Raw genomic sequence first — 23,052 nt, forward strand, 5'->3', positions numbered from 1 at the left:
TAACTGTCTTTGGGACGAATGATAATATAGATGTCTGACGTTCATTACTTTTGCCAGGACAGCTTTTTAAATGACTGATCAGCGTCGAGGTCCCAGTCTTTTTGCTATCGTATGCGAGCAAATTGCCACATTGACACTCAGCGAAGCCAACGCAAGTCTGTGTATCATTTTCTAATATCAATTTGAAATTGCTCCACACTTGACTCTTACCAGAGTGCGTTTTCCTCGTCAGTTCTCCTCTTTTGAGTTTATCCTTAACTTCTTGTTGGTCCGACTCCATATTGGGGATACCAGGCCAAAATCACGCGAATTTGCGGAGGGGAAGATTATTAAGAGGACAGCATTCACGTCACGTCACGTGCACAGAGCATGCTCTGGCTCCGTTAAAAGCAATTACAGCTCCTTCTCCGTTTTATCCAAATTATTTATTTTATAACAAGTATTCCTTGGTCTAGTATCCATACATAGTTTAAGTATATATTTTTAATGAACATTTAACACATTATTAATTAATTTAAAAAAAAAAAAAAAAAAAAAAAAAAAAAAAAGCAGGACCGAACCCGACCCGACCCGACCGTATGACTGACATTTCAGGCCCGACCCGGCCCGAAATTGCCTCGGGTTCGGGTTCGGGCTCGGGCCATAAATCTTAGCTCTAGGGCTGGGCGCCCGCCTCAAGACTGGTGGTTCATGGGTTTGAGCCTCATACCTAAGATTTGGTACCTACTTATTGCCTCTCTGATTGGTGCTCGGCATTGAAATTTGGAGGTTTGGTCACTAGTACAAGTAATTTAAAAAAAGCCAAAAAGGAAATAAAGACCAAAATGCATTGAAATGGAAAATGCAAGGATTAAAGGAACAAAGAAACAAACAAACCAGGTGTGCCGGTGGATATAAAATAACACAATGACAAATTTAGCGAAACAAAATGTTCTTTTGAAGGGTTCAGGATAATTGGGCACAATGAATTACACTATGTTTCGTTATGAAAAAAATGCAAGAAAGAAAAAAATAAATAAAGAAATTAGGAGTACAGCGTTACATTTAGACGCTGTTGTACCTTCCTCGAGGATTTTGTATTTCTTAGTTCTTTTTGTACGTTCCTCGTGAACTTTGTGGGTCTATAAGTTGTGGTTGCATGTTCATTGAGGACTTTATGTTTCTAAGTTGTGCTCGTGTGCTCCTCGTGAACTTTGTGTGTTTATAAAGTGTGCACGTACGTGTGGATTTCATGTGTTCATGTGTTGTGCTCCTATGTTCCTCAAATATTTTATGTGTTTTCAAGTTGTTTTTGTATGTTCTTTGAGGACTTTGTGTGTTTAAACGTTATGCTCGTACGTTCCTGGATGATTTTGTGCGTTTCTCAGTTGTGCTTCGTGGGTTTGTAAATTGTGGTCATACATTCCTCGAGGATTTTGTGCTTGTAAGTTGTGCTCGTATGTTCTTCATGGGTTTTTGTGCTCGTACGTTCTGTGAAGATTCCATGTGTTTATGTTGTGCTTGTATGTCCGACAAGGACTTTGTTTGTTTATGTTTTGTGTTTGTACGTTTCTTATTGCCTTTTTAGTGTTTATGAAGTGTGCTCGTACGTTCCGTGAGGATTTCTCATGTTAATATTTTGTGCTCGTATCTTTCACACGAATTTTGTGTGTTTTTAAGTTGTGTTTGTATGTTCTTTGAAGACTTTATGGATTTATAAGTTGTGCTCGTACCTTTCTTGTGGACTTTGTGGGTTTATTTTTTGTGGTCGTATGGATTTTTTTTGTTTATATTGTGTGCTTGTACTTTCCATGATAATTTTCTTTGTTTATATGTTGTGATTGTATGTACCACGGAGATATTTTTGTGTTTCTAACTTATGGTCTTGCGTTGCTCGAGGATCTTATGTGTTTTAATGTTGTGCTCGGACGTTCCCGGACAAATTTGTGTGTCTCTTATTTGTGCTCGTATGTTCCTTGTGTGTGTTTCTTATATATCCTCCTACGTTCCATGTGAGCTTCGAGGATTTATAAGTTGTGCTTGTATATTTCTCGTGGATTCCGTGTGTTTCTAAGATATGTTTATATGTTCTTTGTGGACTTTGTGTGTTTATAAGTTGTGCTTGTATGTTCCTGGAGAACTTTGTATCCCTCTTAGTTGTGCTTGTACAGTCCTTGTGGACTTTGTGTGTTTTTAAGTGTACTCCTTGAGGATTTTATGTTTTGATATGTAGTGTTGTACGTTCCACCAGGATCTGTGTGTTTCTAAGTTCTGTTTGTATGTTCTTAGAGGACTCTTGGTTTTTAAAAGTTGTGCTTGTACGTTCCCCGAGGATTTACATAATATATAGCGATAGAACTGCAGATCTTCCTTTTTTATCGGTACCAGTTGTAGAAACGTCTTAATTCGCCGACAGATAATTTGAGTGGTCATGAAAAATGTTGTCCGTCCTGCCAAAATAGTGCGTTACTCTAGGACACGTCTGGGACCCCGGGGTCCGGATTTGCTCTCTTAGATTTCTTTAGTTCCTGTCAAAGGCTGAAAAATCTCATGTCTGATTTGCGGCTCGGTGAAAACAATTTTGGATGGCTCGTAGACCAAATATGCGCACACTGGCCATAAATAACTCGGGGAAGGACGCTAGGATTTTCTCAGCAAGGAGATAATGTTGAGGTCATAAATCTAATCAAACCTGACGTTTTCGAAGAATTTGGCTCAGAGAAAAGACGACACACGAGTTGATGTATTTTCTTCGTTTTTGCCGGTTCCTGGAAACTCGTTAGATCTTTACATAGGTGCTTAGTGGGATGAGATGAATGACATTTTTTTCTGTTAAAAACATTTCAGCATGTCTCAGGATTTTTTTCTTGGATGTTTTTCATACCATCAAAATACAGTGCCTAGCAAAAGTATTGGCCCCAACAACCTTTTGTCATATCTCCTCATTCCAGGCTTTGAAGTTAAAGCTAAAGAACTGAAAAATAGTTTCTAAGAATCAACAACATGTGAGACACAATTGTGAAGTGGAACCAAATTATTTGAACACCTTGTAGATACAAGAACAAAAACTGGAAAGTATGACTTCTCTTGACTCAGCCAACACCAGAGACAAATAGCATGTGTAACAAGGTGCTCTGGTCAAATGAGACCATAATTGAACTTTGAATGCCAAGTGTTTTGTTTGGCTAAGAGTGACACTGCATTACACCCTGAAAACATGGAGGTGGCAGCATCATACTCTAGAGTTGATTTTCTTCAGCAGGGACTAGGAAGATCATTAGAGTTGATAGCCTTTAAATACAAAATGTCTCAAAGAACTGCACAGGCCACAATGACACATTCCCTGATCTGAAACCGACATGTGGACAAGGAAAAACTTTTGTTTTAATTTCATAGTTTGAGACCCCTATTTAGGTTAACAACATTCTCGTCTTTCTTCCCCCCTTCTTCTTGTTTAAATCATTTATTTATCCTTTTTTTCTTTTTTACCTTTCCTTGAAATGAAATGTTTATTGAAGGTATTGTTGGATACATTAATCAAAACATGACACAAAAAGAAAAACTAATGCTGAGAGTGAGCATGGCCAAATATGGTCACCTTACGCCCCCTCCCCTAAGGAAATTTGACAGATCTGTTTCTGCCAACCTTTTCTTAAAGGTTTGCACCGTATTTGCACTAATAACCCGGTCAGGCAAAAAATTCCAAATTTTTGGTATCCTGAAAGAAATAAAGTTTCTGTGCAAGTTGCTGGTAGGTCTAGGCACCCGTAACTTATATCTGTGACCACGTAAACAATCAACACGACAGAACTCAAAAAATGGATCAAAAGGCACATCGATCATTCCATGCAGTACTTTGAACACGAAAATTAAATAAAATTGAATTCTATGGAGCTCCAAAAAGTCCAAGTTCAGTCTTTGTAGTCTTTCCGGATATGACAAGCTGTGCATCCCAGGTATCCGCTTCGTATACCGTCGTTGAACTCCTTCCAGTAGGTTAATGTCCTTGAGTAAGTAAGGGTTCCCTTTTTTGTCTTTCTTCTTTTCCCTTTTCCCTCTTTTTTCTTTTCTATTTTCCTCATCTTTTCTTTTCTTTCCGCTGATTTTTTGTCCTTTTTTGTAAATATTACCTTTTCATTCTCCTTTTCCCTATTTTTTTTCCTCTATTTCCTCCCCTATTTTTGTCTTTTTTATTATTTTCCTCCCTCTTTTTCTCTTTTTTCATTTTTGTCTTCCATTTTTTAGTATTTTTTTTCTCTTATTTTCCCTTCAACATAAAATTGCACTCTTTAATGCTACATTTTTCATCTTTATTTGTTTCCTTTTCCCATTTTTCTTCTTTCTTTTTTCTCTTTTCTTTTTTCCCCTTTTCCCTTTTTCGTTTTCTTTTCTTTCATTTTTTTCGTTTTTTGTTTCCTTCTCTTTATGTTTCCCCTCTTTTCTCTTTTTAAACTTGTTATTTCTCCTTTTTTGTCCTTTTCTGTTTTCATTTTTGTTTTTTTTCTTCTTTCTCATTTTTCAATTTTTTCTCTTTTCTTTTCTTTTCTTTTCTTTTTTTTCATTTCTTTTCTTTACACTTCTTCTCTTTTCTTTTCTTTTCTTTTCTTTTCTTTTAGTGTTTGACTGAGCATATTTCAACCCCTCCTTTTATCAATTACAACCTGGCAATTACATAGTAATAACCTAGTAACAACGTAATAATAACATGCTAAGTTGTTATTTTACTTTCTGTCGTGCTCTAATAACAAGCACTTGTACAGCAAAAATAAAAGCTCTTTATGCTGCATGTTTGACTCCTGCACTAGTTGGAATCGTTTCCAAGTCATTGATAAATCGGCAAAATAATGGATAATTATTATTTTGTTCCTGGGTAAAAAGGCGAGGTCACGGAGGCCGACAAGGTTAGGGTTGACGAGATTGGGGGTGAGCGAGCGAGAAAGAGTGGCGCTAAGTGCTAGCAGGAGGGCGGCAAAGGCTAGCGTGACCCCCCCAAGCCCCCTTACCCATCTGTCGCTTCTCGTTTCGGCCCCCGACACTTACCTGCTCTACAAACGTTTTTCAAAAGCCGACTGGTTTGCGTTCGCTCATTTGTGATCAGGCATCTCTCCTTGCCCTATGATTTATTTACGGATCGGATTGAATTAAAACGTTCCAATTTAGAACTCTAAAATAGAAGGATTTTCACATATGTTGACACCTAATTTACCTACAATTTAGCCGGAAATAATAAAGTAGCGCTGCTCCACTTATTTATATTCATATTTAAATTTGTTAGACTTTTTTGGTGTCCATCTGCATATATTAGTTATTTTTTCAGGCTTTTTTTTAATTTCAGTGTATTTTTACCCCAAAATGAATAAAATACTACTACTACTACTACTACTACTACTACTAATAATAATAATAATAATAATTACATTTTTTCAAAATAAAAGAAAACCACTAAAAAAGGACTAGGTTGTTTTACAAGAACAATTTTATTTTTGTACGTCAGCCAAAGATTTGAATATAATATACTATCAATATACTGTATACGATCATTATTTATATTATATATCATAGGATATATATCATATGCAGTCTTGGGGAAAATCTGGAAACGGGATTACCACTTGTGCAGCCCCTTCTCAATGTTTCCTATATTCCTCATGCTAAGGTTTTTGAGTTTTTCCTTTCCTGCATGCCCGTTTTCAGATCAGGGGAAGGTGTAATTATGGCCTGTGCAGTCCTATGACATGTTTGTGATTAAGGGTTGTAAAAATAAACGTGAATTGATTTGAATATACAATGATCAATTCAAGTTCAAAGTCCAGTCTTCATTATTCGGAAGTGGTGTCCTAGGTTTTTCTATAAGGTAGTCAATCCATTTTTCCCATTTTTCCATGAATTGGGTCTCCTGTTTTCTTATTGGAAACATGTTCCTCTCCATTAAAAAAATAATTCACACACACTGCTCTACGGCAGGAAGCTCTTATTAGTTGTAATTTTGCTTGCTTTCAGAAGAACTTTTACCAGGTACTCAATTTATTTCTGTAATATTTATTTTGTTAGATTCCCCAAAAGAAGCATCTTGAATGTTTTGGGTATCCCGTATCCCACAATTGTCCATAAAGCGTACCAAAACTTGTCCCAGGAAAGCCGAAATATACATTTGTCCTCTCCACAGCGTAATAATAATAATAATAATAATAATAATAATAATAATAATAATGACATGCAGTTGCTTAAGAGTGTTGAGGCTCACGTTTGTCAAAATAATGGTTTCAAAACAAGGTGCGAGCAAAGTTCTTTTGTAAAAATGTCACAAAATACTGCAAACGAGGAAACCAACGTATTTACCCACATTGCAGATGGCGCTGTGCGAGGAGTGCGCACGTCCTGTCCAGTGAATAGCTCTGCCCATTCTAACAGCTCATCCAATCAAGTGCTTTTCTAGAGCTTCTGGGTAAAATGTTTGTTTTCGGTTAAAGTTTGTTGTGTGGGTTTACATCGTAACGTGTCTCAACAATGAACTTAGATTGTTTAATGAGCTTCCATATAAAGGATTATTTAGCTATTTACTGCCAAAACTCAGCCTGTTAGTGTGGCAACTTGACTGTAAATGGCAGTTTAAATGGTGTCCTATATCTCGGCCTTGGTGTCATGTGTACGACAATCAGTCCCGCATGTTGAATACTCTAGTTAGACGAGATATATTTACTCTCTGAGCCATATATGCATATATGCTTTTAGTGTCATGACCTGAACGGAAACAGGACCCACTCGCGTAACGTTTCTTACAGTTTTATTGGGAAGAAGGGAAAGGATTGCACACGATCCAGTGATCGCTGGTCACGAGGGCAGGTCACTCCGAACATGGAAGTGGCACTTCCGTGGCGAGCGATGCCGGTGTCGGGAACGGGAAAAACGGGTCAGTAGCCGCGATAGAAGAGCAAAAACGTGATTGTGATCGGAAACAAGTCGAAAGCCAGGAGAGGAGAGTAGACGTGGTCAAGATCAAAAACGGATCGTTATTTGGGGCAGGAGAACCGACGTGGTCGAGATCAAAACAGAACGTAACGGGAGACTAACAGGAGCAAAAAACAGGACAGGCGAAAAAGGGCTTGCCGTGTTAAAACAGAGATTCGCAGGCGGACCGACAAAAGGGGACTGACAGGACCGAGTTTAAATACTGACAGGGAGCCAATCTGTCAACAAGCTGCAGCTGGCGCCACACGGGCGGGGCCAATTGGGCGCCATAGCAACTGTGACAATAAGATCCTACATGCCATCAATTATTATATATTGCTTCTAATGTTTTACCTTTATAGGACCTTACAAAACAGTTTATGACAGATCACCGATTTTACCTCATGATCAAAGTACTGTATTTTCACGACTATAGGATGCAGTCTCCGTAGCTCATTCTATTCCTTTAACAATACAAAAGGCGCACCGCCCGATAGGGCTCAGGTGGCCTCTGCTGCAGCTGCCTTACAATAACACAGAAAACCATATGAGTGTGGGTGTTTAGAAATACAGTTGGAACGAAATTGAATTTGCTTGTGGTTTATTTAGTATTGATTTCGAAGTATGAATATTTTTTATTATCAGTAGGCAAAGGCATGGTCGAAAAACACTGACATTTCTGGTACTCGCATTTTTTTTTTTACCAATAATTGTTATTATTCAAACCCATAAGAGTCCTCATTCCTTTTTTTGAACAGAACAGATTCGCTAAATCTCTTTTACACATGCCAGGTTCGATTTCTTCACTATCATAGGCATTTCCCGTGCCGTGCGCCTCCTTTGGAGTGATGCTGGTTTTTGCAAAAGCTTTAGGAAAAGTCCCAGCAGACAAGTTAGCCTGTTAGCTTGTTATCTCAGAACTTGTTTTTCAGCTTCCTCCACTTGCGAACCATCCATCCATTCATTATCGCCACTGCTTCTCATCAGTAGGGTCGCGGGGGTGCTGGAGCCCATCCCAGCCGTCTTCGGGCAGTGGGCAGGGGACACCCTCAACTGGTTGCCAGCCAGTCGCAGGGCACACAGGGACAGACAATTCGCTCGCCCATTCACAATGAGGGACAATTTGGACTGGCCATTTAACCTGACATCGACTCTTTGGAATGTGGGAGGAAACCGGAGTGCCCTGAGGAATCCCACACAAGCACGGGGAGAACATGCAAACTCCACACAGGAGGGTTTGATCCCATGACCTCAGAACTGTGCCGCACACGCGCTAACCACTGCGTCGTTGTGCTGCCCCACTTGCGAACCACCCATTCCTTAATCTTCAATTCTTTTGTAACTGCTTGGTTTCCACGTTTCTCTGCGTAGCTGCAGGTCGTCAGTTTTAATTGTGCTTCATTAGAATGTTTATGGCTGCATGGCAGCTGAGTAGTTAGCACGTCAGCGGCCCGGTTCTAAGGTGATGAGTTCAAATTCAGCTACCAGGCGTCCTGTGCGGAGTTTGCATGTTCTCCTCGTGCTTGATGAAAATGGATGGATGCGTGTCTCTTTTCAGGGTTGTTAAAACATCATGTTTTGAATTCTCTTATATACCAGTGAAAATATGGTATTTCTTCAACTGTAGGCAACAACAATAGTAGTTTCTCTGTTACCCAAATTTCTCTTTTAATTCCAAAAACTATCCTTACTATTTATTTTATGTCTTGGCACGGCCATTGTTGGAATCCTGCCTGGCTTTCCAAATTGTATTTTTCAATAATTTTATTTCCTTTATGACGACTTTGTAACAGTTTCTGTAAATATTCCCTCCCATTGATAGTTATGAGCGCTCGTATTAAGATCAAGAGGTTGGAGGTTCATTTCCCAGCCCTATTTAGTTTAATGTCTGAGTGTCCTTGGGCAAGACACTGAGCCCTTTTTTTATCTATTTAAAGAACCTACTTAAAATTTGGTCGATTAGTATATTTTGATTATTTTTCTCTAATATATATGTAAGAATATATAAAATTGGAAAAACACAAAAACACAAAATTTGTCATGGTTGCCATGGCGTCCACTTGGCCGCGCCTGTGTGTGTCATGGTTGCCATGGCGCCCAATTGGCCCTGCCCGTGTGTGTCACGGTTGCCATGGTGCCCAATTGGCCCTGCCCGTGTGTGTCACGGTTGCCATTGTGCCCAATTGGCCCCGCCCGTGTTGTGCCAGCTGCGGCTCGTTTAGAGATTGACTCTCTGTCTATATATAGCTCAGCGCTCTTTTGCTTCGGTGGTCAGCCCCTCAACGAACTTCTGCCCCACAAGACGCGGGTTCTGACTCGGTCCTGTTTTCCTGTTGATATCTTCAGTCTGGTATTGTTCCCGTTTATTTTTGTACTGTTTAATTTCGGGTTCCAGTTTTATTTTCCGTCTATTCTTGTCCTGTTGGTTAGTTTCTCCAGTTTTGGTTACCGTCGAGTTTCTCCTGTTTGTATTCGTTACCCTGATTCGTTATCAATCTTGTCGGTCTCTGGCGCCCTTGTCCTTCCACGCCAGACCGGCTTCCTAGTGTACATGACTCCCCATATCTCATAAAATAAAAGGCTTGTGTGAGAACGTCACGCTATTAGGTCTTGTATCTGTTCTGGTTCTGACAAAATTACGTTTTAAGCTGGATTTATTGTATGGTCATATCATATATTATCATAGTGCGACAATGCGTTTTTGAAAGTTGTTAAATGAAATATATATAAATATTTACAAAATATTAGAAGAATTTTGCTTGGTCCTGGAGGTTAGATACTAGGCCCGAACCTGAGCCCAGCCCTGGCCCCACCGAGAATTCACCCCCCTCCTCCTCCCGAGTCCTCACAAATATAAAGCGCTTCGGGAGGTCTTCAGTGACTTGAAAAGCATTAAATGAATGCAGTCTGTTTACCATTTTCCTATATCTACGTAATGATCCACACGTGTTAATATGAAGTAACGACATAAAAGTCACGAAATTGTACTTATAACGCGTTACAGGACTCGTTACCGAGGAAAGTATTTGCATTCCACGTTCCCTTCTCCTGTTTTCGCGCCGATACTGCCTCCAGATGCGGCCTTCTAGCTTGTAGCGTGTCGGGAACGGGCGAGCGAGGCCAAACGCCCCCCACGCTGGATTCTCATCTGCAGCCTCAGCATCTCCTGCTGCAGCTGTCGTGCATCTGCCGTAGACCCACGTGCCGGACGGGAGAAAATCCCTAAAAGCGCGGCGTAGCGATACTTTTTGGGATTTTCTCACACTCGCCCTCTGCATCCTCCCTCAAGTGACAAACAGGTGCTTCTTTGAAATGCGATAAGACTCGATAGGCCGCCTTTGTTCTGTTCCGTTTGGGAAAGTCCGATCGAAAAAGGTTGCATTGTAGGAATGGACGTTATCTGCTTTGTCAAGGTTGCTGACGCAGCTTGGGGGAGTTGTTCTCAACCCGTGGTTTGGGGCCAAAAAGCGGATCGTGGACTTGTTTTTCAGTGGGCCTTTTCCTTGGCAAAATAATGCTAAGAAGAACAAAAAACAGAGGGTCAATTACACTCCCAAAAGATGGCGTATGTAACTTCAAAAATGTTCTTGCTGACGCCATCTTCTGTCCGAAATCATAATTGCATCTCATTTTGTTGCACATCCAAGTATGTGAGATTCTTTGAAGCGCTTAAATAATCCGTTCCTTTTGTCATGATTGCTAATTCAGGGCACCTGCGAATGCCCCGTTGGCGCCAACAGCCCTTAGCGCTGATTGGTTCCCTGACTCTTTTTAAACCCTCGGCTTCCAAGAGGAAGCTGTCAGACCGTCCTGCGGACCTACGCTTTGGCTAAGCAAGCTCTGTACCTTCCGACAATCTCCTGCCTGTTACCTGTTGCCAACCTGTTTCTGGACCCGTTTCTGCCCTGCTCTTCCGTCCCGGCCATCGACCTGTTTTGGTCTGTTTCCTGCCTAATACTTGTTGCCGACCTTTTTTCTGGACTCGTTACCCCCCCTTGCTCCCCCGTCCCGGCTATCGACCAGCTTTCTTGCTGCCCACGACTATCCTCGTGGGGCTCGTCTTGGGACCAAGAGATCGCAGGTCAAATCTATGTCGAAGTGTCCTTGGGTAAGACACTGAACCCCTAATACCCCCAATAAGCAGGTTAGCGCCTTACATGGCTGCACGGCCGCTATTGGGAAATGTGAAGCACACTGTAAAGCGCTCTGGGAAATCTTGACTTGAAAAGCGCTATATAAATGCAGATCATTTCATTTTCAATTCTCGCTCAACACGGAAGTGCCACTTGCGCTTTCCTGCCATCACCCGTGTCCGACAATCATCGGATCGTGGAAGCAAGCACTGCTCTCTTTCTCAATAAAACTGAGTAAAACAAACGCTATTGGGTACTGTCTCCGTTTCTGGCTTGTGACACCTTTTGAATCTTTTTGGAGTTTGGGTCGGCACTTAGACTGTATTTGAAACAGTCCTTTTCTTACTTTCCCTATTTTCATCTTAGAAATAAGAAAAACCTTGAGCACACGGATGAAATCACTCCTCTCCCCTCCCTCCGACTTCTTTTCTTCAACCGCATGCTCTGTGGCCAGAACACCCATGATTAAAGTAAGAAAAAGCAGAAAGGCACCGTGAAAAAATATCTATAAAGGCTCTTTGATCTCAGTTGGGCATCGTTAACACATACTCAATCGAGAAAATATTTTGTTTTAAACATATTGTGGACACATCGAACTCCCCACCTTTACCAGTAGATAGCGATAATGACCTGCTTGATCCCTTCTATCTGTTTAGTCAATCAGCGTGTTTGGGAGGTACCACAGCTCATTTTATTGTGAATTTATTAGTTTTATTTCCCCCTTTTTTTAAATTATGATTCATATTTACGGAAATTTATTGAAAAATAAACGAAAAGTAAAAAACATGGAAATTCACATTGCTTGGTGCTAGATGTAAGAATTTAGGCCCAAACTCGCCCAAGCACGACCTAAATTCAAAAACACCCCCACCCCCTCCAGAGTCTTCACAAATAGAATAAAATCTGAAAATTTGGGTTTTTTTTTGGCTTGGTCCCTCAAATCAAGTGAACTGGTCGAGCTTTGGCGGGTTTTTTAGGCTCATTATTACCTCCTCTCAGTCAACACCGAAGGCTCACCTACAAACTTCAAGTGATGGTCTTTACCCGGCTTTTGTTTTAGGTAACATGATGGACGGCATGCTTCTCCGAGCGTCCAATCGGGAAGCGGCGTTCGGCAAAGACAAGACGGGGAGCGCCTCCCTCGATGCCGACTCATCTCTCCCGCTGCTTTGGTGCCATTGCAACCATCACTGCCCGGATGACTCCAAAAACAACTCGTGCAGGTACCAAAACCCGTCCTCTTCCGGTCGGTGCGACGACCGCTTCCTGTCGCCGTGACGACGACACTCGCCGTCTACTTTAGGACGGACGGCTCCTGCTTCACGATGGTGGAGGACGACGGCGGCGTCCCCGTCTTCACCGCCGGTTGTCTGGCGCTCGACGGCTCCGAGTTTCAGTGCAGGGTGAGTAAAAGAAAAGTAAAAGGTATCATTTTTAAGAGTGATCTTCATTTTAACTAAAATATTTGTTAAAAACTATTTTAAAATAAGAAAATCTCTTATCTCATCTCATTAGCTGCACCACTTATCCTCAGTAGGGCCGCGGGGGTGCTGGAGCCCATCCCAGCAGTGGGCAGGGGACACCCCGAACTGATTGCCAGCTAATCGCAGGGCACACAGGGACATACAACTTGCTCGCTCATTCACACCTAGGGACAATTTAGACCGGCCAATCCACCTGAAATGCATGTCTTTGGAATGTGGGAGGAAACCGGAGTGCCCGGGGGAACCCACGCAAGCTCGGGGAGAACATACAAACTCCGCACAGAAAGTCCTGTAGCTGGATTTGAACCCATACAGGAGGTTCCCAAGACCTTAGAACTGTGCACACGCGCTAACCACCGCCGTGCTGCCCAAAATAAGAAAATGATATGTAAAATGTATTTTTATCAGATTTTTTTTTCTATTTTGACAAAAAAAATTGTCTGTAAATGGGAAAATAAAATGTAAAATGTGATTGTTTTTCGATATGATTTTTGTTTTATTTTACGTAAAATATTGTTGCACATTATTCTAGATTTTAGTAGCAAACTAATGGGAAAAAGACCTTATTTTTCAATTTGAGGGGAATTCTAAAGACTAATCGGGGAGTGGGTTTCGGTTTTGCAGGACCCGGCAACGGCTCGTCAAAGACGAACATTGCAATGTTGCACCGACGGAGATTTCTGCAACCGATTCCTTCGTCCCACTCTTCCTCCTCTCAAGCCTCCTTGTAAGTACCCTCATTGCAGATTTCCTTTATCCCCTTTGCCATTTTGAAAATGGTTTCAGTCTTCGTAGATGGAAAAATCCATTACCAGGCCTTGGTCGTCTCCGTCACCGTCTGCAGCTTCATTTTGGTCGCAGTTGGCGTCCTCTTCTGCTACTTTCGGTGATTATCATTACCTTGAAATTCGCAGCAAAACTTTCATTTTTACTGTTTTCATTTGCTTATTTTTTCTATCTTTTTTAATTTCATTCTTTTCATGTTTTTCTTTTTTTCTCCCTCTTCGCTTTACTTCATCTTTCCTTATTCCTTTTTCTCATTTTTTTGATTTTTTACCTGTCCTTTGTTCTTTTTTCCTGTTCCATGCCACTTTTCTTATTCTCATTTCATTTTTTTTTTGACTGCTTTTCCTTGATCTTTTTTTTGTGTTTTTTCCCTTTTATATTCCTTTTTGTTTTTGTTTTCCCCCTCTTTTCCTTTCTTTTCCTTTCCTTCTCATTTTCAAATTCTTCATTTTTTCCCTTTATTTTTCTCTTATTAGTATTTTTTTCTTCTTGGTTTTCTTTTTCTGTTTTGTCTTTCCCTTTTCCACTTTTGTTCTTTTCATTTTTTTCCCTTTTCTTTTTATTTGATCCTTTTTATCCATTTTCCCTTTTAGTTTTCTATATTTTTTTCCTCTCGTAATTGTTTCCCTTTTCTTGTTTTTTTCCTTTTCTTTTTACCTTTTTTTATCTCCCCGCCTTTGTTACTTTTCAGAATTTTTGCTTTTCTTTGTTCCTTTTCTGCCCTTTTTTCTTTAAAGCGCCATATAAATTCTGACCATTTTACTCTCCCTTTTTAATCCCCCTATTTAAAAAAAAAAAAATACTTTTTTGTCCTTTTAACTTTTTTCAGATTTTCTCCTCTCCTGTTTTTTTTCTTTTTCCTCATAGTTCTCACTTTCCCCCATTTTATGAGCAATAAGATTGTCCAAGAAGCACTTTCAACCTCAAAATTGTGCTTTTTCAATACGACTTGGATTTTTTTCCTAAATCTGAACATTTTTTCTCCTTTTCTTCTGTTTTGAATAGATATAAGCGCCAAGTTTCCAGGCCTCGCTACACCATCGGCTTAGAACAAGACGAGACCTTTATCCCTCCCGGAGAGTCGCTGAAGGATTTAATAGAGCAGTCTCAGAGCTCTGGTTCGGGCTCAGGCCTCCCTCTGCTGGTGAGACGGCGGTAGCGCACCGCAGCCTGCATGTAAAGAAGGACTTCAAACTAAAAACTTTCTGTTTTTGTTTGATTAGGTGCAGCGGACGATCGCCAAGCAGATCCAAATGGTGAAGCAAATCGGCAAAGGTCGATACGGCGAAGTTTGGATGGGTCAATGGCGAGGGGAGAAGGTGGCGGTCAAAGTTTTTTTCACCACCGAGGAGGCCAGCTGGTTCCGCGAGACCGAGATCTACCAGACCGGACTCATGAGACACGAGAACATCCTCGGTAAAAATTTCACTAAAGATTTTATGGGCACTGGAGAACAAAAGAGGACTGAAAATGGGCAGATTTATTCTTACATCATATTTCTTGGGACACTGTAGAACAGGAATAAGACCAAAAGGGTGGATTTTTTTACATAATAGGGTTTTGGTTGGACCCCGGGTCAGGCTTTCGTGAATTCACCATCACTGGTCGCTCTACTGGTAGGCTGCCTGATTTCCACATAATGGGTTGTGTGATGATTACCCAGTTGACAGTACAAATTCTTGGGTTAGTTGGAGCTCAGGTTAGACTTTAGTATCGTCACCAATAGCTCAACTTTTAAAAAGCATGATTTCTGCACTTAGGGTTTTAATTTTGATCTATAGTCAAGCCAGCCCAAACTTGGTTTAGGTTTTTTTTTTTGGGGTTCGGGTTAGCCTGTAAAGATTTATCTCCATCGGTAGCTCAGCCAGTAAAATGCGTGTAACATACTCACAGGGTTATGAGTTCAAATCTGAGCCTTGCTATATTGCCGTTATGGTTTTGGTTGAGTTAGGGTTTGCGGTTGGATCTAAGGTTCTAGTTTAAATTGGAGTTTGGTTCAGGGTTTCTGCTGTAACTAGGGTCGAAGCCATGGTTAGTCTGTTTGGGGCTAGGGTTAGAGTTTCATTGAAAATGTTAACAGCACTGGTAGCTGAAACGTTGAAATACCTGGATTACACTCACAGTCAAGGCAGTACAAATTCTATTGTTATAGTTTTTGTTGAAGTGGGGGTTTTGGTTGCGCCACAAAAACTCTTAAGACTAGATTTTTTACTGTCTTGACTGGGAATTGAACACTTGACCCTTTGAGTGTAATACAGACATCTTAGGAGCTAAGATAGCTGTGCCGTTTCTAAATGTAACCAAAACTCTAAACCTAGGTTTAGGTTTCATACTAGGGTTTACAACATTGGTTGAGGGTTTACATCCAGAATTAAAACCATATTTGAGTTTAGAAGTAGGGTTTCCAATAAAGGCTAATGTTTTACATTTAGGTTTGAATTCAATCATAAAGTAGGATTCTGAACTGCGGTTAAGGTTTCAAACTAGTGTTAAGGTTTTGAATAGGGTTAGGGTTTCAACGAAGGGTTTAAGACTAGGTTTAGGCTTTCAAAGTAGGGTTTTAAACTAGGATTCGTGTTTCAAATTGAGATTTTTAAATATGGGTGGTGGCTTTAAATTCTGGTTTGTTTTGTACAAAAAGAGAAAATGTGGCTAGATAGATAGATAGATAGATAGATAGATAGACAGACAGACAGACAGACAGACAGACAGACAGACAGACAGACAGACAGACAGATAGATAGATAGATAGATACTTTATTCATCCCCGAAGGGAAATTCACATTTCCAGCAGCATCCCTGAGCTGAGAACAATACAATAATAAAGCAAAAAGAATACAATATACAGATACCCAGTGTGACGTGCAAATGCCCACTGTAGCGTGTTATATAGAATATCTAAATAGTGCTACACAGAATACATATTGCAATAAAATTTGGTAATATGCAATGTAGGGGGTGTGGTTTAATGTGGGCTTTTACTCTGCCGGGTAGAGTTAAAGAGCCTCATGGCATGAGGAAGAAAAGATCTCTTTAGTCTGTCTGTAGTACAAGACAATGAAATTACTATTATAACACAACAAACGTTTTTCTGGGGCATTTACACAAATTTGAAAAAAAGGATTTAGTGATACATCAACAAACCCTAAGTACCAATAGAGAAGCAAAACGACCCAAAGTAGACCGAATCCTATTTCTTTTCTTTTTTTTTCGGTCAGGTTTCATCGCGGCCGACATCAAAGGCACCGGCTCGTGGACGCAACTCTACTTGATCACGGACTACCACGAGAGCGGCTCGCTGTACGACTTCCTCAAGTCCAGCACGCTGGATCGAAAAGCCGCGCTGCGATTGGCTTACACGGCCGTGTCGGGTCTTTGCCACCTGCACACCGGCATCTTCGGCACGCTGGGCAAACCCGCCGTAGCGCATCGAGACCTCAAAAGCAAAAACATTCTGGTCAAGAAGAACGGAGCCTGCTGCGTGGCCGACCTCGGACTGGCCGTCAAGTTCATCAGGTGGGACCCGTGTCGCGAGTCTTATGCTAGCTCCCGAAAGTCACTCGTTCATCAATGCATCCGGGCCAATGGTTCATTGAGACTTCGTTTCAAGTCAAGATTATTGACATTGGTTGGCATCGGAAATAGGGTCCGGAGCCCCAACTTTCCAGTTTCTATGTAGAGCGGGTGAAGTCAGAAGCGGGATGCTGGGTTCCATAAGACATACAGTAAAATGTCTTATTTAAAGGTCCATCATCGTTTCAAATCAAGAGAGTAGTCGTAGTTGATGTCAGAAGTGGAATCTTGGTAGTATCAACCTCAGCTAGGGTTTGAAAGTGGGGTTTTAAAATATGGTTACATTTTGAAAGTAGGTCTTGGACTAGGGTTAGATTTTGAAGGTAGGGGTTTAGGGTCCAAATTTGGGGTTTTGGATTTGTTTTAGGGTTTTGAACAGGGGTGAGGGTTTCAAAGTAGGGTTAGAATTTCAAAGAAAGGTTTGAACTAGTTTTAGGATTTCTAAGTGGTGTTTTGAACTAGTGATAAGATTTCAAAGTAGTGTTTGAACTAGTCTTAGGATTTCAAAGAAGGATTGAACTAGTTTTAGGATTTTTAAGTAGGGTTTTGAACTAGTGTTATGATTTCAAAGTAGGGTTTGAACTAGTGTTAGACTTTCAAAGAGGTTTGAACAAGTTTTAGGATTTCAAAGTAGGGTTTTGAACTAGTGTTAGGATTTTAAAGTAGTCAAGTCAAGGCATGTTTATTTGTATAGCCCTTAATCAAAGTTGGGTCTTTTCCATGGGTTACAGTTTGAAAGTAAGGTTATGTACAAGGGTTGGTGTCCGAAAGTAGAGTTTTTGACTAAAGCTAGGGTTTTGAACAAGAGTCAGATTTTTGGAAAAAGAGTTATGGTTTCAAAGTAAAATTTTGAATTAGTGTTAATATTTTAAATTATGCGTTTTGACTCGAATTGGGCTTTTTGAGTATTTGCATTTCAATATTCGATTTTCCTTAGGGTCAGAGTTTAGAACTTAGTGAGGGTTTGAATGTATGGTTTGGACAAGGATTACGTTTTCAAAGTAAAGTTTCAAACAAGTGTTTCAATTTTAAAGTAGGGCTTTTGACTATGATTATGGTTTCAAAGTAAGGGTACAATCTAGGGTAGGGATTTCAAAGTAAAGGGTTGAGTGGGGGTCAGGAACCCCTCAGCATGTGGCTCTTCAGCCTTAGTGGCTTCCTGAAGATATTTCAAAAGTGTTTGATAATGGAAAACTATATGGTTTTGTCGAAGGACAAACATTCTTAAGATTTTCTGAAATACATAAATATAAATGCAGTATACATATAGCAATAATGTTTTTGACTAAGTCAGAAGTGACACCAATCTTTTTTATTCAACCCTGGCTTTTTTGTGTCTTTCCAGCAACACCAACGAGGTGGACATCCCCCCCAACACGCGAGTGGGTACTAAGCGCTACATGGCCCCCGAAGTCCTGGACGAGACCCTCAACACAACCCACTTCCAGTCCTACATCATGGCCGACATGTACAGCTTCGGACTCATCATGTGGGAGATCACACGACGGTGCCTTTCCGGAGGTAACAGAAAAAGAAAGAATGTTTAAAAAAGGAAGAAAAAGAATGAAAGAAAGAAAGGGAAAGAAGGTGAGAAAGAGCAAAAGCGAGCGGGAAAGAGAAAAGATAGGGAAAAAGAGAAAAAGAAAGAAAAGAAGGAATAAAAAAGCGGCGAGCCAGTCCTTGTCTTCAGAAAGGAATAACAGATCAAAATGGTGTCAAAGGATTCATGCGTTGTGTGGCTCTGATTGTTTTCAACCCGTAAAGTTGCGGGTGTCACAAGTGACCCACTTTTAAAAGCGCTCACAAAAGTGGGGTACCAACCTCTCTGTGTAGTGGGGTTTTGAAATAGAGTTTTCAACTGGTATTAGGATTTTACATTCAGCTTTCAAATCAAAATTAGAGTTCAAAGTAGTTTTCCAGTGGGAGCCGGGGTAGGGATACAAAGAAGGGTTTTAAATAGGGTTAGCATAGCTTTTTAGAGTAGGATTAAGGTTTCAAAGTAGGGCTTTGAACTAGGGTTTGTGTTTCAAATTAAGGGTTTGGACTATGATTTCAAAGTACGGTTTTTGACAAGGGTTTTCCAGTAAGTGTTTGAACTATCGTTAAGGTTTCAAAGTAGGGTTTTAAACTGGGGTTAGGGTTTCAAAGAGTTTTCAACTTGGCCTAGATTTTTGAAATAGTATTGTTAGTAAAGTGAAGGTTTTCCAAGTGAGGTTTTGAACTTGTGTTAAGATTTCAACGTAGGGTTTTAAACTAAGGTTATGGTTCCAAAGTAGGGTCTTGAACCAAGGTTAGCGTTTCGAATTAAAGTTTAGAAGTAGGCCTATGGTTTTGAAATAGGATTGTTTAAAAGTCAAGGTTTTTCTAAGTAGGGTTTTGAAAGTAGTGTTTTAAACTAATGAGACTAATTCCCATGAGAACAAATTCCCACAAATGAAATTCAATGCCCAAGTAGCTTAGCATCCAAAAGCTTATCATCGGGCAGGCTTCAGTTCAAAATTTAGATAAACTTAAGGGCAAGTAACTCAAATATACCATTAATACCTTACCGTTCCTAAAATCCTAATCCAAGACGTACTTAAAGGAAATTTAATGCTCTTCTTGAATCGTTTGGAGAATAAGGATTCTTTTCACGGCATTTACGACCAACATTGGGTAATCTGAGTTGGATCACACAGAAGTAGGTTTTTATACTCGCCATTTTTTCGGTGGCCTTGGGGGTAGGGCGCCCGTTTCGAGACTGGGAGGTCGCTGGTTCAAGCCTCGGCCGAGTCATACCTAAGACTTACAACATTGGTACTCATTGCCTCCCTGCTTGGCGCTCGGCATTAAGGGTTGGAATTGGGGGGTTTGCTCACCTAATGACTCCCAACACATCAGTTAGGTTGAGCGAGGGGGCCGGGAATCCCCTCCTCTGTATCAATCTCCCAGAAAGAGTCAGGAATGTGTTCTTGACTCTAGCCACCTCCCACTAGGGGGATATGGCTCCGGTATATATATATATATATATATATATATATATATATATATATATATATATATATATATATATATATATATATTTATTTATTTTTGTTGTATTTTTGAAGACAAATTTTTGTTTTACTGTATGTCTGTTTTTATCAGGATTTCCAAAACAGTAGTTCTGTAGTACCTCCTTAAAATTTCAATAGTAGTTTTGTAGTATTGCCGTTGTAAAACGTTTGCATTATATCTGTAGCATTTTTGTAGTACCAATGTAGTTATATATGTAGTATTTCTGCAGTAGTATTTCCAAAATAGTATTTCTGAAGTAATTCTTTGGTATTTCTACTGTAGAAGTTTTGTCGTGTACCTTTAATATTTTTGTAGTATTATTTTAAGTATTTCAATTGTAGTATTTCTATAGTATTTTTGTAATTTTACTGCTGTATTTTTTAGTATTTCTGTTGTGATATTTTTCTACTAGTATTTTGTTTTTTAATAGCACTCTAGTAGTATTTTGTATTATTTCTGGAGTATTTTTGTCTTTTTGGATAAAAGAAAAATAATATATTTGTTTTATATTTAGTATTACTGTACTGCTGTTGCACTTTGTAGTATTTCTGCAAAAGATTTTTTGTATCACTGTATTTCTGCAGTGTTTTAACAGGATTTCCAAAAGAGTATTTCTGTAGTACCTCCTCAGTATTTCAGTAGTATCATTGTAGTATTTCCATTTTGAAATTTTTTCAGTATATCTGTAACATTTTTCTTGTCTTACTGTAGTTTTTTGGGTAGTATTTCTGCAGTAGTATTCCCGAAAGAGTTTCTGAAGTATTTCTGTGTTATTTCTACTGAAGAAGTTTTGTAGTGCATCTTTAATGTTTTTGTCGTATTACTGTAGTTGTATTTTTGTTGTATTTATGTCGTAATATTTCTGTATTAGTATTTTTGTAGTATTTCTGTCGTAATATTTCTGTTGTATTATTTTTAGGTATTTCCATAGTAGTATTTTTGTTATATATCTGTAGTAGTTTTCATTGCCGTATTTTCATTGTAGTATTTCTTTAGTGTTTTTTATAATTTTACTGACATTTAATTTTCCTATTTCTGTTGTAATATTTCTGTAGTAGAATTTGACAAAATACTACTAGAGTGCTACTATCTTACCTCTAGTAGTATTTCTTAATACTTCTATTGTACTTTTTTATTTTCAGATAAAAACAAAACAATATTAGGACCCAGTTTTTAAGCACTAAATTTGATATTTAATAATTTGTAGCATTACTGTAGAAGATTTCTTTTAGTATTTCTGTAGCATTTATTTCTTTCCAGAATCAAAGCAAAATCATTTATTAGGTCCCAGTTTTTAAGCACTAAATTTGATATTTCATTTTGTAGTATATCTGTAAAGGGATAATAGGGACAGAGTTGGCACCCAACAATATTTTTTATTATTAGAACTTTATTTACTATTATATATTATTTTTGTTTGGCGGACCGGATGAAAAAAGCCTGACAGGCCGCATTTGGCCCGCGGGCCTTGGCTTTCCCACATCTGATCTTCATCTATGTTTGACCTATTTCTCCCTCCTTTTTGCTTGCAAGGCATCCTGGAGGAGTACCAGCTTCCCTACCACGATTTGGTCCCGAGCGACCCGTCGTACGAGGACATGCGGGAAGTCGTCTGCGTCAAAAAACTGAGACCGGCCTTCCCCAACCGCTGGACCAGCGACGAGGTAAGACCCCGACTCGTGGCCCGACCCGACCGGTCACCTGACCCCGACCCTCCCCCCCCCTACAGTGTCTGCAGCAGATGTCCAAGCTGATGAGCGAGTGCTGGGCTCAAAACCCTACCGGCCGCCTGACGGCGCTTCGAGTCAAAAAGACGCTAGCCAAGATGTCGGAATCGCAGGACATCAAACTGTGAGGAGGCGGGGACTTCTTCTCGTCCTGCTTTCTGTGAAAGCTGATTGGGCGTGAGAAGGAAGGGGGCGGGGCTGCCACTGTGTGACAAAAGTGGACTGAACGGGTTCTACTTCATGCTGGTTTTCCTTGAAATGTCTTTTTATTCGCATTCTTTTCCTTGTCATGGCTGGTGTATTTTCCCTGTGAAGCCGCAATAAACCTGTTTGAAGTTCTTGACTGGCCTTCAGTTCTCTACATTCAAGGGTCACTTAAATCATTTTCCAGCTAAAGTAGGATTTTCAAAGTTATGGTTTAAAGTTGATGTTTTTAAAACCAGGGCTTTGAATATTGGTCCAGGATTCAATGATGTTTAAAACATGGTTGGATTAAAATGTAGGGTTTTGAAAAAGGGTTAGGGTCTAAAAGTAGGGTTTTGAACTGGGCTAGCATTTCAAAATAGAGTTTGGAGCTAGGTTTGAAAGTAGGGGTTTGAATTAGGGTTAGGTTGTCAAAATAGAGTTTTAGACTAGGGCTAGGTTTTGAAAGTAGGGTTTTGAACAAGGATTAGCGTTTCAAAATAGGGTTTTGAACTATAGTTAAGATTTCTAGGGTAAGGTTGACTACAGGTGGGTTTTCCAATTAGGGGTGTGAATTATAGTTAGGGCTTTAAAGTAGGGTTTTGAACAAGGGTTAGGGTTTCAAAGTAATGTGTTGAACTACATTTAGGGTTTGGAAGTAGGGGTATGAACTAGGATTAGATTTTCAAAATAGGGTTTTGGACTAGCGCTAGGTTTTGAAAGTAGGGGTTTTAACATCGGTTAGGGTTTCAAAATAGTGTTTTGAACCACAGTCAGGGTTTGAAAGTAAGGGTTTGAACCATGGTTAGGTTTTCAAAATAGGGTTTTGGGACTATGGCTAGGGTTTGAAAGTAAGCTTTTGAACAACAGTTGGGAATTCAGAGTAGCGATTTGAACAACAGTTAGTGTTTGGATGTAGGGATTTTGTCTAGTGCTTGAGTCTGAAAGATGTGTTCCTAACTGGTGTCAAGGTTTGAAGGTAGGGTTTTGAACTTCAGATGGTGGTAAGTTTTTAAACTAGGGCTAGGGCTTCAAAACAGGGTTTTTGACTATCGTTAGGGTTTTTGATTAGGGTTTTGAACATGGGTTCAAGTTACCAAATAGTCTTTTGAACTTCAATTAAGGTTTGAAAGTAGGGATTTCATCAAGTGTGTGGGTGTCAAAGTAGGGTTGCTAACTAGGGGTTAGGATTTCAAGGACTAT

General features: G+C 39.9%; 1 protein-coding gene across 2 annotated transcripts in view; it reads left to right on the forward strand.

Annotated features, from left to right (window-relative positions):
- Positions 1–22,009, forward strand: part of LOC148365446 (bone morphogenetic protein receptor type-1B-like) — a 47,728-nt gene extending 25,719 nt beyond the window's left edge. Inside the window, exons 2-11 of one of the 2 annotated variants that reach the window (XM_088335771.1) lie at positions 12,121–12,283; positions 12,364–12,463; positions 13,169–13,271; positions 13,340–13,430; positions 14,336–14,474; positions 14,554–14,746; positions 16,549–16,846; positions 18,249–18,424; positions 21,473–21,603; positions 21,669–22,009. In XM_088335771.1, coding sequence (XP_088191897.1) covers positions 12,121–12,283; positions 12,364–12,463; positions 13,169–13,271; positions 13,340–13,430; positions 14,336–14,474; positions 14,554–14,746; positions 16,549–16,846; positions 18,249–18,424; positions 21,473–21,603; positions 21,669–21,794 — 1,520 coding nt within the window. In that variant the 3' untranslated portion in view covers positions 21,795–22,009. Of the gene's footprint in view, positions 1–12,120; positions 12,284–12,363; positions 12,464–13,168; positions 13,272–13,330; positions 13,431–14,335; positions 14,475–14,553; positions 14,747–16,548; positions 16,847–18,248; positions 18,425–21,472; positions 21,604–21,668 lie in introns of both variants that reach the window. The other variant, XM_088335770.1, reaches the window with a different exon arrangement.
- The last annotated feature ends 1,043 nt before the right edge of the window (positions 22,010–23,052 follow it).

The sequence above is a fragment of the Urocampus carinirostris genome, chromosome 5 (genome assembly GCF_059441175.1).
Source record: "Urocampus carinirostris isolate Australia breed hairy pipefish chromosome 5, RoL_Ucar_1.0, whole genome shotgun sequence".
NCBI lineage: Eukaryota > Metazoa > Chordata > Actinopteri > Syngnathiformes > Syngnathidae > Urocampus > Urocampus carinirostris.